The sequence below is a fragment of the Babylonia areolata genome, chromosome 4 (genome assembly GCF_041734735.1).
Source record: "Babylonia areolata isolate BAREFJ2019XMU chromosome 4, ASM4173473v1, whole genome shotgun sequence".
Classification (NCBI taxonomy): Eukaryota; Metazoa; Mollusca; class Gastropoda; order Neogastropoda; family Buccinidae; genus Babylonia; species Babylonia areolata.
In genome coordinates this window covers 39,857,565-39,870,460 of record NC_134879.1, presented here as the reverse complement: position 1 = coordinate 39,870,460, position 12,896 = coordinate 39,857,565, and the positions used below count along the sequence as shown (strand labels likewise).

At 44.9% G+C, this 12,896-nt stretch overlaps 1 protein-coding gene across 3 annotated transcripts in view; it reads left to right on the top strand.

Annotated features, from left to right (window-relative positions):
- The first annotated feature begins 8,482 nt into the window (after positions 1 to 8,482).
- The window catches only part of LOC143281171 (metastasis-associated protein MTA3-like), a 56,326-nt gene continuing 51,912 nt past the window's right edge, over positions 8,483 to 12,896 (top strand). For 2 of the 3 annotated variants that reach the window (XM_076586200.1, XM_076586199.1), the window contains exons 1-3: positions 8,483 to 9,076; positions 9,597 to 9,664; positions 10,089 to 10,182. In XM_076586200.1, the coding sequence (XP_076442315.1) occupies positions 9,049 to 9,076; positions 9,597 to 9,664; positions 10,089 to 10,182 (190 nt within the window). In that variant the 5' untranslated portion in view covers positions 8,483 to 9,048. The remainder of the gene's footprint in view (positions 9,077 to 9,596; positions 9,665 to 10,088; positions 10,183 to 12,896) is intronic. The other variant, XM_076586201.1, reaches the window with a different exon arrangement.

Below are 12,896 nucleotides of genomic sequence, written 5' to 3'. Positions count from 1 at the left end.
GACATGCACGTATTTGTACTTCTTGGCGCATCCATGTCAGTCAAGAATAAAGTGTTGGTTTTTTTTGTTTCTTTTTTTTTTTAGTTAGTTTTTTTTTTTTTAAGACACAGACTGACCGTACTCCGGCCACCCCACCCCCTCCTCTCAGTGTGAACGATGTCATGAGTGTGCCGCTCCAGTGCGTCTTGCTACCGTGACTGTCCTGGAAACATCTACCGCACCCATACGTGTCTTGTTATATGTTCCATGGGTCTTCTCTTGGGGTGTCCGGCAAAGACCTGGCCAAACTGAAGAGCCGCGCGTCACTGGCATGCGGGCCCACCACTTCAGTTTACCCATGACTATAGCTCTCCGTGCTGTGAACGCTAGAGGGTGGGGGTGGGGGTTTCAGTTCTGGACTGAGGTCCGAGCCCAGATAATAGTTGTGACTTCCAATGACACGAGAGAGGAATTGGAGGTGTGTGGGGGGATGGGGGGTCGGGGGAGGCTGAGCAGGTTGATGAGCTCGCTCAGTAGCAGACTGCAGAGCCACAGAGGAATAAACAAGCAAATAACAGTGTATGCTTCTCTGGGAAGAAAACCCCGATCCGTTCCATTGGAACTGACACACACACAGACGGATAAACACAGACACAGACACATACACACAGACACACACACACACACACACACACACACACACACACACACACACACACACACACACACAGAGTTTTCTTTCTTTCTTCCTTTCTTCCTTTTCATTCTGTGTATCAGATGTCTGTCTTTATTCCATATTTTCACTCTATATCTGTCTTTCTATCTCTTGCAGGGTATACCCAGCTGACCACCCAACAGTGTAATAATAATAATAATGATAGTATTTATATAGCGCTGAATCTTGTGCAGAGACAAATCTAAGCGCATTCACACTTGTCATTCACACGCATGCATAACTCTAAAACTGAAGAAACTGAAGACAAGGAAGAGGTAGGGGAGGGAGGCTAGCTTGTGAAGAGGTGGGTTTTAACTCTCTCCATACGAACGGCGAAAGAGATGTCGTTAACAGCGTTTCACCCTAGTTACCATCATCAAAATATTGCAAGCGGAAGGCTATTACACTGAAGAGGTGAATGTTGACAAAGAATACCTCAATTCTGACGACGGAAGCTAAAGGTTGGGTCATTCAGACACACACTGGACATCCAAGGGGTCTGTGTAGAGGAGAAGAGAGGACTGGCCGTACTGAGTGAGTTAAGGCCGGACTTGAAAGAGGCTGAGTGCGGAGACCTGACGAAGCGAAACTGAAGAGGAAGCTCATTCCCAGTACAAGGTCCAGAGACAGAGAAAGAACGGCGTCCAACAGTGGAGTGTTTGAATCTGGGTATGCGTAAACAGTGTCGCCGTGGTCATGCAGACGTGGAAGTGAAAGTATTGCATTTTGTTACTTGTTTACCATTTCTATTATATTACTTGCAGTCACTTCCCTAGTGAACTGAAAACGCCTCGCTGCAGTGCAGCGCCCCTCCCCCTCTTCACCCCCTTTTTGTCTGCCTGCAAGTGCCAAGTGCATTTCTTTTCCTGCCAGAGTGGATTTTTCTACACAATTTTGCCAGGGACAACCCGGCCTTTCGTTGTTGTGGGTTATTTTACGTGCGCTAAACGTACGCTAAGCCCATGCTACATAGAGCCGGGACCTCGGTTTATGGTCTCATCCGAATGACTAGCGTCCAGACCACAACTCAAGATCTTGATTTTGGAAGGGGTGAAAATACTGGCATGTGTGGGAATCGATCCCGCCCGCTCAGATTATATATCATATATAAATAGGCCACAACTGCGTCCCTTGTTGAAGTGGATTACAAACAGAAATCCCGTCCCAGGACACCGCACCTTCATCCGGTGACGGGAGGACGCCATGTTCCCGGCCTCAGGCCACAGAAACTACTAACAGCTCAAGGATTAGTGGAGTATTGGGTAAGAGGTAACGCGTCCGCCTAGGAAGCGAGATAATCGGAGCGCACTGGTTCGAATCCCATAGTCGCCAGTTGCAGACAGGAAAAAAAAGGGGGGGGTGGGGGGGTGGCGCTCTCAGTGTAGCGACGCGCTCTCCCTGGGGCAAGCAGTCCGAATTTCACACAGGGAAATCTGTTGTGACACACACAAAAAAGAGTAATACAATACAATACAATACAATACAATGCAATGCAAAGAATTTACAAGTGTCCATTGCTCAGGCCTTCACACACCAATGCTCAAGTTACATCCCCTCCCTCCAACCCAAAAGTTTTCCCAAGAATTTGTATTTGTATTTCTTTATATCACGACAGATTTCTCTGTGTGAAATTCGGGCTGCTCTCCCCGGAGAGAGCGTGTCGCTATCTTTGGTATTTTTTCCTGCGTGCAGTTTTATTTGTTTTTTCTATTGAAGTGGATTTTTCTACAGATTTTTGCCAGGGACAACCTTTTGTTGCCGTGGGTTCTTTTACGTGCGCCAAGTGCATGCTGCAGACAGCTTTCAGTCTCCAGTCATACCTATCAATGAGATACATGTGATGCAGACAGCTTTCAGTCTCCAGTCATACCTATCAATGAGATACATGTGATGCAGACAGCTTTCAGTCTCCAGTCATACCTATCAATGAGATACATTATGACAAAAAAAGTCGAGTTATTATGACAAAAAAAGTCGAGTGAGTGTGTGGGTCAACAGCGGTTTGTCTTTGAAGCCTTGGCGCAAACGGGGAGAGCGCGGTGAAGAGACATTTAAGACAAAACTGCGCTTTTCATTCTTGTCGCTCAAGTAACCGGTCCCCCAGTCGGACTACTTATCTAAAAATAGGTGGATCCGACTATTTTTAGACCAGTGAGTCGACCAAGAGACAACATGGAGGAAGCAGAAAAAACAACAAAACAACCGTGACGGAAGCATAATCATGCATGGGTGTGGGAAAAAAACCCCAGCAATAGTGAGGGGTGTGTGTGTGTGTGTGTGTGTGTGTGTGTGTGTGTGTGTGTCTGTGCGCGCGCGATTTCACGTCTTCAGTTTTCTTTTTTCTTTTTCTTTTTTTTATATTATTATTATTATATAGTAGTGCGTGTGCATGCGTGCGTGCGTGATTTAAAATCTTCTCACCGTTATACATGAGTGGAAATAAAGCGCTTGGAGGCCAAGTTACTGAATGAGTCACAGACAGACAGACTGATAGGCAGACAGAAAGATATATATATATCGACAGACAGATACACTGACAAATAAAAACGGACAGATAGACTGACAGACAGAATGACAGACAGATATACTGACAACCAGACTGATATGCTGGCAAACAAGACAAACATAATATTGACAGACCCACCGATAGATTATCAGATAAACTTGAGGCAACCGTTGGTACAAACACAGGGAGGTAGTCTCTCTCTCTCTATCTGTGTGTGTGTGTGTGTGTGTGTGTGTGTGTGTGTGTGTGTGTCAGTGTGTGTGTGTGTGTGTGAGTGTGTGCGCGCGCGCTCGCGCCACAATGTGTGTTTGCGCGCGCATGATTTATGCCGTGTATGTATGTGCGTTTGCGTGTGAGTAAGAGAGAGGAGCTTTATTGTAACGGATGTAGACAGATAATATGGACTGACAAACTGTGCTAACCGAGAGAACTGATAAAGGGGTGAGCCGATGGGCGCGACAGAGGCCGAATGGTTTATTAAAGCATCGGACCACGGTTGACGAAATCTGCGACCTGGGTTCGGATCTCCGCAGTATCGACGCCTGGTGGAGAAATTCCTGATCTCCTGGGTCAATAGAAAAGCAGGCATGCCGTTATTTCAATCCCCGGTCGCGTGTATTCGCAGGCAAAATATGAAATAGGTCTGCGCACGTGAAAGATTCCTTAATTTATGTCAGTGTTGCCTAGCCGGGTTATGACAACGCGATCATGATAACATCCACCATGCACAACCCCCGAAAACAAAATATGGCTGTCTAAGTGGCGGGATAAAAAGAAACTTGACAGTCATACATGGCAAAACTACAGAAGTTTCAATCTGCGAATAGATAAAGAACAGAAAGCGCTGAGACAGTACTGGGGATGGAGTGTATGCGTACATACACGTGCGCGCACACAAACATGCGCGCGCGCGCACACAAACACACACATAGAGAGAAGGAAATGTTGACAAATTATAGTATATATATATATATATATATATAGAGAGAGAGAGAGAGAGAGAGAGAGAGACAGAGACAGAGACAGAGACAGAGAGACAGAGAGATACTGACAGACAGACAGACAGACAGACAGACTGAAAACGGAAAGACGGGAGTGGGGGTTGAGGGGTAGGGGTTGGGGGTTGGGGGGACCAATTCATTCAGATATGGCTTTTAGATTTCACCCCGGTATCCTCGGGCTACCTTTGTTGACCTAATAACGAAAGAAGACAAGAAATCAAGAACAAGGGACATATGAATATATTAATCGTTTTCCACCACCACCCTTCCCGTCCTCCCTCACTCCCACCCCCACCCCCAACTCCGCCATTCCTCCTCCCCCCCCCCCCCTGTCCCCCGCCCCCACCTTCTCAACAACACTGCCAGACAACCACTGTTTATGTGCCTGGTAGTGGAGGATCGAACTCTGCACCACCATTATGCTGATATGTCAGGCACAAACTGACAAGCTTATGCAATTGGATGACGGTTGGGTAGTAGGGGTGGTGGGTGGTGTGGGTAGACGGTGATGGTGGTGGTGGTGGTAGAGAGAGAAAAGGTGTGGAGAGTGGGAGGAGGGAGGGGGGAGGAGGAGGAGGAGGAGAATGAATATAACCCGGATGGAGCGAAGCCAGTGTGCGAAGGGGGAGGGGGGGGGAAGAGAAGTGAGAGAGAGAGAGAGAGAGGAGGGGGAATGGGGGGGAGAGAGAGTGGGATGGAGGGAGAGCTAGGCAGTGGATGAGGAGGGGAGAGGTCGCTGTAGGCGGAAAGGGAGGGAGGTGGGGTAGGGGGAGTGGAGGAGTAAGGAGCGGAGGAGGTTGGAGTGGGAGGTGGCGGGGGTTGGGTGAGGGTGGGGGGCATACAAACACACACACACACACACACACACACACACACACACACACACTGATTCACATGCAAACAACTGGGAGAGGAGGAGAGACAGACACAGAAACAGAGACAGAGTGGAAGAGAGACAGGCAGGCAGGCAGGCAGGCAGGCAGGCAGACAGATAGATAGATGTTAGCAGCTCAAGAAGAAGAAGAAGAAAGAGAAGAGAGCAAGAAAGGTGGAGGAGGAAGTGAGGAAGGGTGAGAAAGAAGAGGGGGGTAATGGAGGTGGGGGGGCGGTTGGGTGGGCGGGAGAGGGGGGGGGGGCAAGAAAAGAGGTGGAGAAGAATGAAGAGGTGGAGTGGGGCGAGCGAGCGAGTGAGACAGAGAGAGAGGAGACAGAGTGGCTCACAAAGAGACAGAGAGAGAGAGACGGACGGACAGACAGACAGAGACAGAGAGGCTCAGAGACAGACAGACAGACAGACAGAGAGGCTCAGAGAGAGACAGACAGACAGACAGAGAGGCTCAGAGAGAGAGAGAGAGAGAGAGGGGCAGAATAGCTGAGAGAGAGAGACAGAGAGAGAGTCTGACAGACAAGAGACAGAGAGGCTCAGAGAGAGAGAGAGACAGACAGACAGAAAGAGAGACAGACAGACAGACAGACAGACAAAGAGAGAGACAGAGATAGATCGAGAGTCTCAGAGAGAGAGAGAGAGAGAGAGAGAGAGAGAGAGACCGAAAGAGAGAGACCGAGAGACAGAGACCGAGAGACAGAGACTGAGAGAAACATAGACAAATAGACAGAGAGAGACACGGAAGGGTGGGGTGAATACAAACAGCTAGTCAGTCAGACAGCCAGCCAGACGGACAAATAGGCAGACAGACAGACAGACAGACAGACACGGACAGACAGACAGACACGGACAGACAGACGGACAGACAGACAGACAGACAGACACATACGGGGAGCAAGAGAGCTGAAGGGAAGATGGAAGAAAAGAGAGGAATAGATGAGAGAGAGAGAGAGAGAGAGAGAGAGAGAGAGAGAGAGAGAGAGAGAGAGAGAGAGAGAGAATCAACCACCGTCCGTCAACTACGCATACATATATATATATATATATATACATATGTGTGCAGTATAAATTTAACACATTAGACATGCCTGGCAACACGTGTACTGTACAGATGTACAAAGCGGAATGAGAGAGGAAAGACGATAAACCCACAGGGACTTGAAAACAGGCACATTTGTTTGTTTGTCAGTTGTTGTCGCTGACAGTGGGGCTTAGAGAGGGTTCGTTTTCTTTGAAGACTCGACCATAAATTATTGGAAGACTAACTTGTATTGTACTATGATATATAACAGGGTTAATTAAAGAGTAAGGTAAACTGATAACAATTCAAAAAGCTTACGGATGAATGTACAATTATTAAACAAACGGAGTGGGGAAAGGGGGTGGAATGTTTGTGTCGTGTGCCTATGTGACGGAGTAATTTTTTTTTCATGATAAAGGAAAGATAGAGAGAAGGAGAAGGAAAAAACAGGCAGGGAGGCCAGACACAGACTGCGACAGACAGACAGACAGACAGACCTGGAAACGAAACACGCTCCCCACTCTCCTCTCTATACAACACTCTCCTCCCTTCCTCTCGCAGACGTTTCAGATCAGTCCGATGGAAGGACAGAAGGATGAATACGAACCCGGTCGATACACTTATTCACGCTGGTTTCAAGGGGCCCTGCAAAGGTTGGAAAGAAAAAAACACCAGCACCGCAGGGATTTTCACGTCAGAACAAAGCGACTAAAGCGGAGTAGGGGTGGTGGTGGTGGTGGTGGTGGGGCGCGCGGGGGGGGGGGGGGAGAGTGGGGGGGGGGGGGGGCGGGGGGATGGTGGTGGGGGGAACTGGGGGGGGAAGCGGGAAGGGGAGGGTAGGGGAGGGAGGGAGCGAGAGAGAGAGAGAGAGAGAGAGAGACGAGGGGTGGGTGGGAGATGGTGGAACATGGCGGGAAGGTGAAGGAGAGTCGTGGGCGAAGAGAAGGAGGCTGTAGTTACGTTTGTTAATATGGCTGCGGTTTGGTGTGCGAGCTTGTCAGTTAGTCAGTCGGTCGGTCTGTGCGTCAGTGCGGAGACGGCACGCTCCCCGCCGCGGGATCACACGTTAAACTTAAACAGGCACACAATCAAACGAAAGTCACGCTGACTGGGAATAACACGCACACAATGCTACGATCAAACAATGAGTGTTATTAAAAAAAAAAAAAAGGGCTTCGTAATGGTTTCAATACAATTTTCAAACAGCCTGCCGGAAAGCTCAACTCCATAACTTTGTGAACAAAAGGACGACACTGAGGGGCTTGGGGTGACCCATCCTTTTGGTGGTACCTGGGTGGATAGGCGGGTAGGCCGATATAGCGGCTGATGCTGCTGTGACCGATGGAGGTCTGAATCGATTTCTGTCCATCATTTTCCATCAAATATTTGTCGCCAAAACGGACACGAGCCCATTACAGCCTCTTCCCATGGTGTCGGGACACTGGACACTATCCCTCCATCTAGTGTCCCATTAAAACTAATCAAAGACTTTTACCTTTCAGCCATACGAATCGATTGCTTATATGACTATGTACATTTCAAAGCTTATAATATTTGGGTGTGTTTTGTCAGACGACGAAGTTTGTTGTTGAGCTGCCTCAGTGTCGGTTCAATGATGCTGTCAAGAGAGGGAGAGGGGGGAGGAGGTGGGGGTAGTGGAAGGGGAAGGAAAGAGTGAGGGAGGGAAGGAGGGAGAGTGGGGGATGGGGGGGTGGGGTGGATGGCAGCCATGGGACTGACGCTGCAGGGAGAAGGCGGGAGGGGAGAGAGAGAGAGGGGGGAAGCCGCGAGGCGGTGGCAGTAAGAGCGGGAGGGCGACGGTGGTGGAGGGTGGAGGCGGGAGGGAAAAGGAAGGGAGAGGGGTGGTAGGGGGAAGCGGAAGAGGTGGTGATGGTGGTGGGAAGGGTGAGGAAGGGGAAGGTTACTGGAGAGAGCGGAGGGAGAAGAGGTGACTGCCTGGAAAGTCTAAAAATAACGTCGTCGATCCGTCGATGTGTTTTCTTTCTTTGCCATAATTATAAATGATAGTTAATAGAAGTTTAAAGTGATAAGATGTGAATTTGGAAATGGTGGGTTTTTGTTTGGGTGGTACATCCAGTCTACTGTTGGGGTGGTGCTGTTGATGGGTTTAATTAGCGCAGGCGGTACTTTGGTTCGTCGGATGCATACGGTAGGTGGAAGTTGTTCTGACTGTCATGTACCAGGAACTATTTTGTAGCGTATGGGGAAGATGTTCTTCGGTTTGACGTCATGAGTTGCTTAGTTACGAAGTTTTTCTTCGTTTCTGTCGTTGCGGAGTGGTACCATCCACTGAGTTTCTCTTTCTAGCCTGTGTCTTTATCACACAGTGGATACGGACTTGTAACTGTGGTGGAATCAGTGTTTTGTTGTGTGTTGTTTACAATCGCAACAAAAAATAGCAGAAACGCGACACTATGTATTTTCAAGCACAACTTTTAGATATGATGAATACATCTTTCGCACAACTAATTAAAATCTCAGAATCTCATTTTAGATAAAACTTTAAGTGGGATCTAAGAGAAAACTTTATAGTGACAAATGTGACAAAGTAGAATCATAAAATTTTTAGCTTGACAAACTCAAAGTTCATTTCAGAACTGTAAGATTCTAAGTGTTCAACTGTTTAAAACAAATCATGTGGTTTGACATCTCGCATGGCCACTTTTTGTTTCGGTCATGCATGGCCTAATCCGCGTGTTTTGGATCGAAAACCGCATGAGCCGAAGGACGTGTGACGTCACGTGTGAAAGAGGAGGAAGACAGTGTAGGTCCGAGAATGGCGACTACGTGATCTCTTTCTCTCAGGGGGTCGTCCGCGCTCTTCAGTTTGGATATCTTACAACGGCACAGAGTTTCCAGAAGTGAAAAGTTACCTTCAATGTTGTGCTGTGAAACATCTTAACTTCACCATTTGTGAAAATGGCGGCTAATATGTACCGAGTTGGAGGTAAGTAAGTTGTACTGATCAGGATGGCTGCGAGAAACATGGACAGGCACACATGCACGCTGCGCGGCTTAATACATTTTGATTTTTTAACGATAGAAGCTCTGGCAAATAGGTGTTTCGAAAGCAGTAAAGTTTGTTTTTGCATTTGATTAATTATAGAAAAGTAATGGAAGTGTGATAACCCAGATTTAATGGGCTGTTTGTAGCTGTTTGCCGTTGAAAACGGTCAGGCGGAAGGACATTAAAGTGATAAGGCTTTTTGATAGCTTGAATTTTTCTCTCTTGGATATTTTAAGTTTTGAGTCAGAATCCTTTTTATGTTCATTGTTGTTATTCACTGAAACTCTGTTATCGTTGAATACTGCACTAATTTCGTTTTCTTTTTGTTTTTGCTACACAATCGATCACGTTTAAAAAAAATCGATGGACTATTTTTTTGTCGGCTCGTGGAGTTAGCGTGTGTGCACACCGCGCACACAAAGAGCATGATTGTACTAATTGTTTTATTTTTGTATTTCAGACTACGTGTACTTCGAATCATCATCAACATCACCTTACACAATCAGAAGAATTGAAGAATTGAACAAGGTAGGTTTGATTTCCCCCACTTTTTTTTTAGAAAAAAACTTTTGTCTTGATTAATTCTGACCAAAGTTTGTCACATATCAGTTTTTGCCTGTGTAGTATATAATACAGCAATACATCAGAATAAACTTTTAAGTTTTCTGTTTCCTCTCTCTCTCTTTATAATTCATGAATAAAATAGATTTTTTTAATTTTTTTTTATTATTCACAACCCAGCTTATTAGGTTTTGCTTGTAGATTTCATATTAGTATTAAAGTTATGCACCCTGTAAAGGACAGATTGGCCTAAAACACAGATTTGTTCAAGTTCATTGAAAATTACTGTTCTTAATTAATTGAGTCAGTGCTTTATGAGTTTTTCCGACAAACTTTTCTTACACATTACATGTCATTACTTTCACATGTTTATTTTTATTTCTTCACCCAGACACCCAATGGAAATGTTGAGGCAAAGGTCATGTGTTTCTACCGGAGGAGGGACATCTCAAACTCTCTTATACTTCTTGCCGACAAACACCACAGTGAGTTTGAACTTGTTTGTTTTATAAATTATATTAAAGAACGGCTAATAGAATGTTATACATCATTTTTAGGGATATGTTTAAAAAGAAATGTTTACATACATCACATATCAAAACCGTCTGCTTGATACTTGGCAAGTAGTGAATCATGGCTTTCTAGCTATGATCATAAAAAAAAGTTTGCAATAAAAATTGCATGAAAATGTTGAAATTGTGCTCTGACATTGTCAGTAAGTGGCCTGGATGTTTGTCAAGTTGTGCCCCTTTCCTAATTGTTTGTACTTAGTTTTAATGTAACTTAGTTCGAATGTATGTTTAAAAAAAAAAAAAGTCTTGAGAAGTGGCTCTGGAACACATGCGTGAATGTGAAAGACCTGGCATAAGAACCAGACCACAGGGTGCACTCACCTTACCCAAATTTCAGCAGCTTTATTCCCACTCACATTAGTCATGTGCCTGCTCACATAGATGGGTACATTGGTTGAATGGTTAGAACACCGCCCAGGATTCCTTAGCTCAGTACCTGGTTTCACACTGGTAGGTTAAAACTTAAGGGTGGCGATTTTTTCGATTTACTAGGTTAACAATTGTGTAGACCTGCTCCTGCTAGTGCCTGAACCCCTTTGTGTGTTTATGCACACAAGATGTAAAATGCATGCAAACATGGAAGTAAGAACATACCCAGCGTGCACACTCCTGAAAACGGAGTATGGCAACCTACATGGTGGGGTAAGGAAAAAAGATGTCCACAGGAAAAGTTAAATGTCTGTGAGTGTGTGTGTGTGTGTGTGTGTGTGTGAAAACTGACCGACTGACACTGGCAATGAAAAAAGAGCGCCCAAAGGCAGCTCTTACTTGGTTCTTCTGAGGTAGGCAGCCTTTTGTGAAAATGACTCCATGTTTGTAAAGCACTTGAGCTTGGGTCTCTGACGGAGTATAACTATAAGGGTTATATTATTATTAGTATCTATATCATCATCATCATGATGAAAACAAGCTCATCAAGGTAAGATTTTACGCTTACTCAGTGCATTCACAGCAAAACAAAAAAAGGTTAAGAAGATTCCATGTATTCAATATGTACATCGGGGTTGAGGTTTTGTGTTGGTCATTGGTTATCCATCAGTGTGGCAGTCTGTTGGTCACTCACACTCCACAGCCCCTCACCCCGTCATACACACACATTCATCATGACACAGCAAACGTAAGCACAGTCTCTAATTGTGGGGCGATACAGAAGCAGCAGTTTTATTATGACAAATTCAAGGAAATTTCAGACTGATCAGAATATTTTGCACCTTTTTGTATGGCTGTACTATGATTCTTTGTTTCACCTAAAGGAGGAAGTCTGTTTGGAAGGGAAATTGCAGTACAAAAGTGAAACTTTAAGTTAGTATGTTTGGAAGTGAACATTCAGTTCTGTAACTCACTACTGTAAGTTTAAGCAGTTTCCAACTCAAAGTCAAACTGTTATAGAATGAGAACTATGCAGTGTGCTGGTGCCAGATAGTGTTGTCTGATGGACAAATGGAAATGATAAAAAAACCAGAACGAATGAAACAAACATTTCACCATTTGAATTTTTTTTGGCAATTCCAGCTGTACATTTTGAGAGATACTTAATAAAAAAAAAAAAGCCAACACAATACTTCACAAAAGCACAAAAAAAAGAACAAAAGATATAACACAGGTAGGAACATAGACAAAACATTCCATTTAATTACACATACTTAACCGAGACCCAACTAGTGCAGACTCCGGGACATTCCATTTTCACTTTTACACATAATTATTGACAGCAGCAAATTTGTGAGGACACACCACTTGTTATTGTGTGTCTTGTTAAGTTTGTGAAATCCTGAGGGTATGTGTGTGTGTGGAGGGGTGGGGGTGGTGAGGGGGGGGGGGGGCTTGGGGGGGCATAGTTGCCTTTTATCTCTTCCACCTCTGTTGTGAACCAGAACAGGTCAAGGGAAGTAAGAAAGGAAGTTCAGTTCAGATTCAGACGAGAGCACACTGCCTTGACACAACTCTACGTAGTATTGCTAAGAGAAAAGAATAACAGTACTGATAACTTTGAAGGTGATGATAATTTTATTTAAAAAAAAAAAAAAAAAAGAACAAAAAGCAGAACAAGAGATGCATTTTTCGGTTTAAGAGATATACTGAATTAATAGTTCAACTTTGTGATGTATTATTATTGTAATTGTATAGGATGGGGTTCTTTCTAATGTATTATTATTATTGATATTAAAGGGAAGGATTCTTCTTTGTGATGTATTGTTATTGTAATAGGGAAGGATTCATCTTTATTGTAATATTTATGGGGCGGGGACAAGAGAGGACAATGTCTTCAGAACAGAACTGCATGGGTGTGAGGCTGGGGTGGAGGGCGCACATTTAGTGATTCACAGCAGTGATATTAAACTGGCCAGTTATTGAGATGACAGATCTCGGAGAATATTGCCGAATGACAGTAACAGCCGCTAAAGTCCCTGAATACAGCTGATATGTGTGTATTCTGGGGGGTGGAGTGTGAATGATGCACGTTTGTCTTTGATGTTGCAATATGCAGTGTGACAAAGATACTATTTATGACTTTATGATTATTGTCAAAGGGTGTGTAGAGTTGACTTTGTTGTTCCCTCTTCCATCCTTCTCACCGTTTTCTTCTCCTCTTACTTCCATTATCCTTAAGAAAAAAGAATTTCATG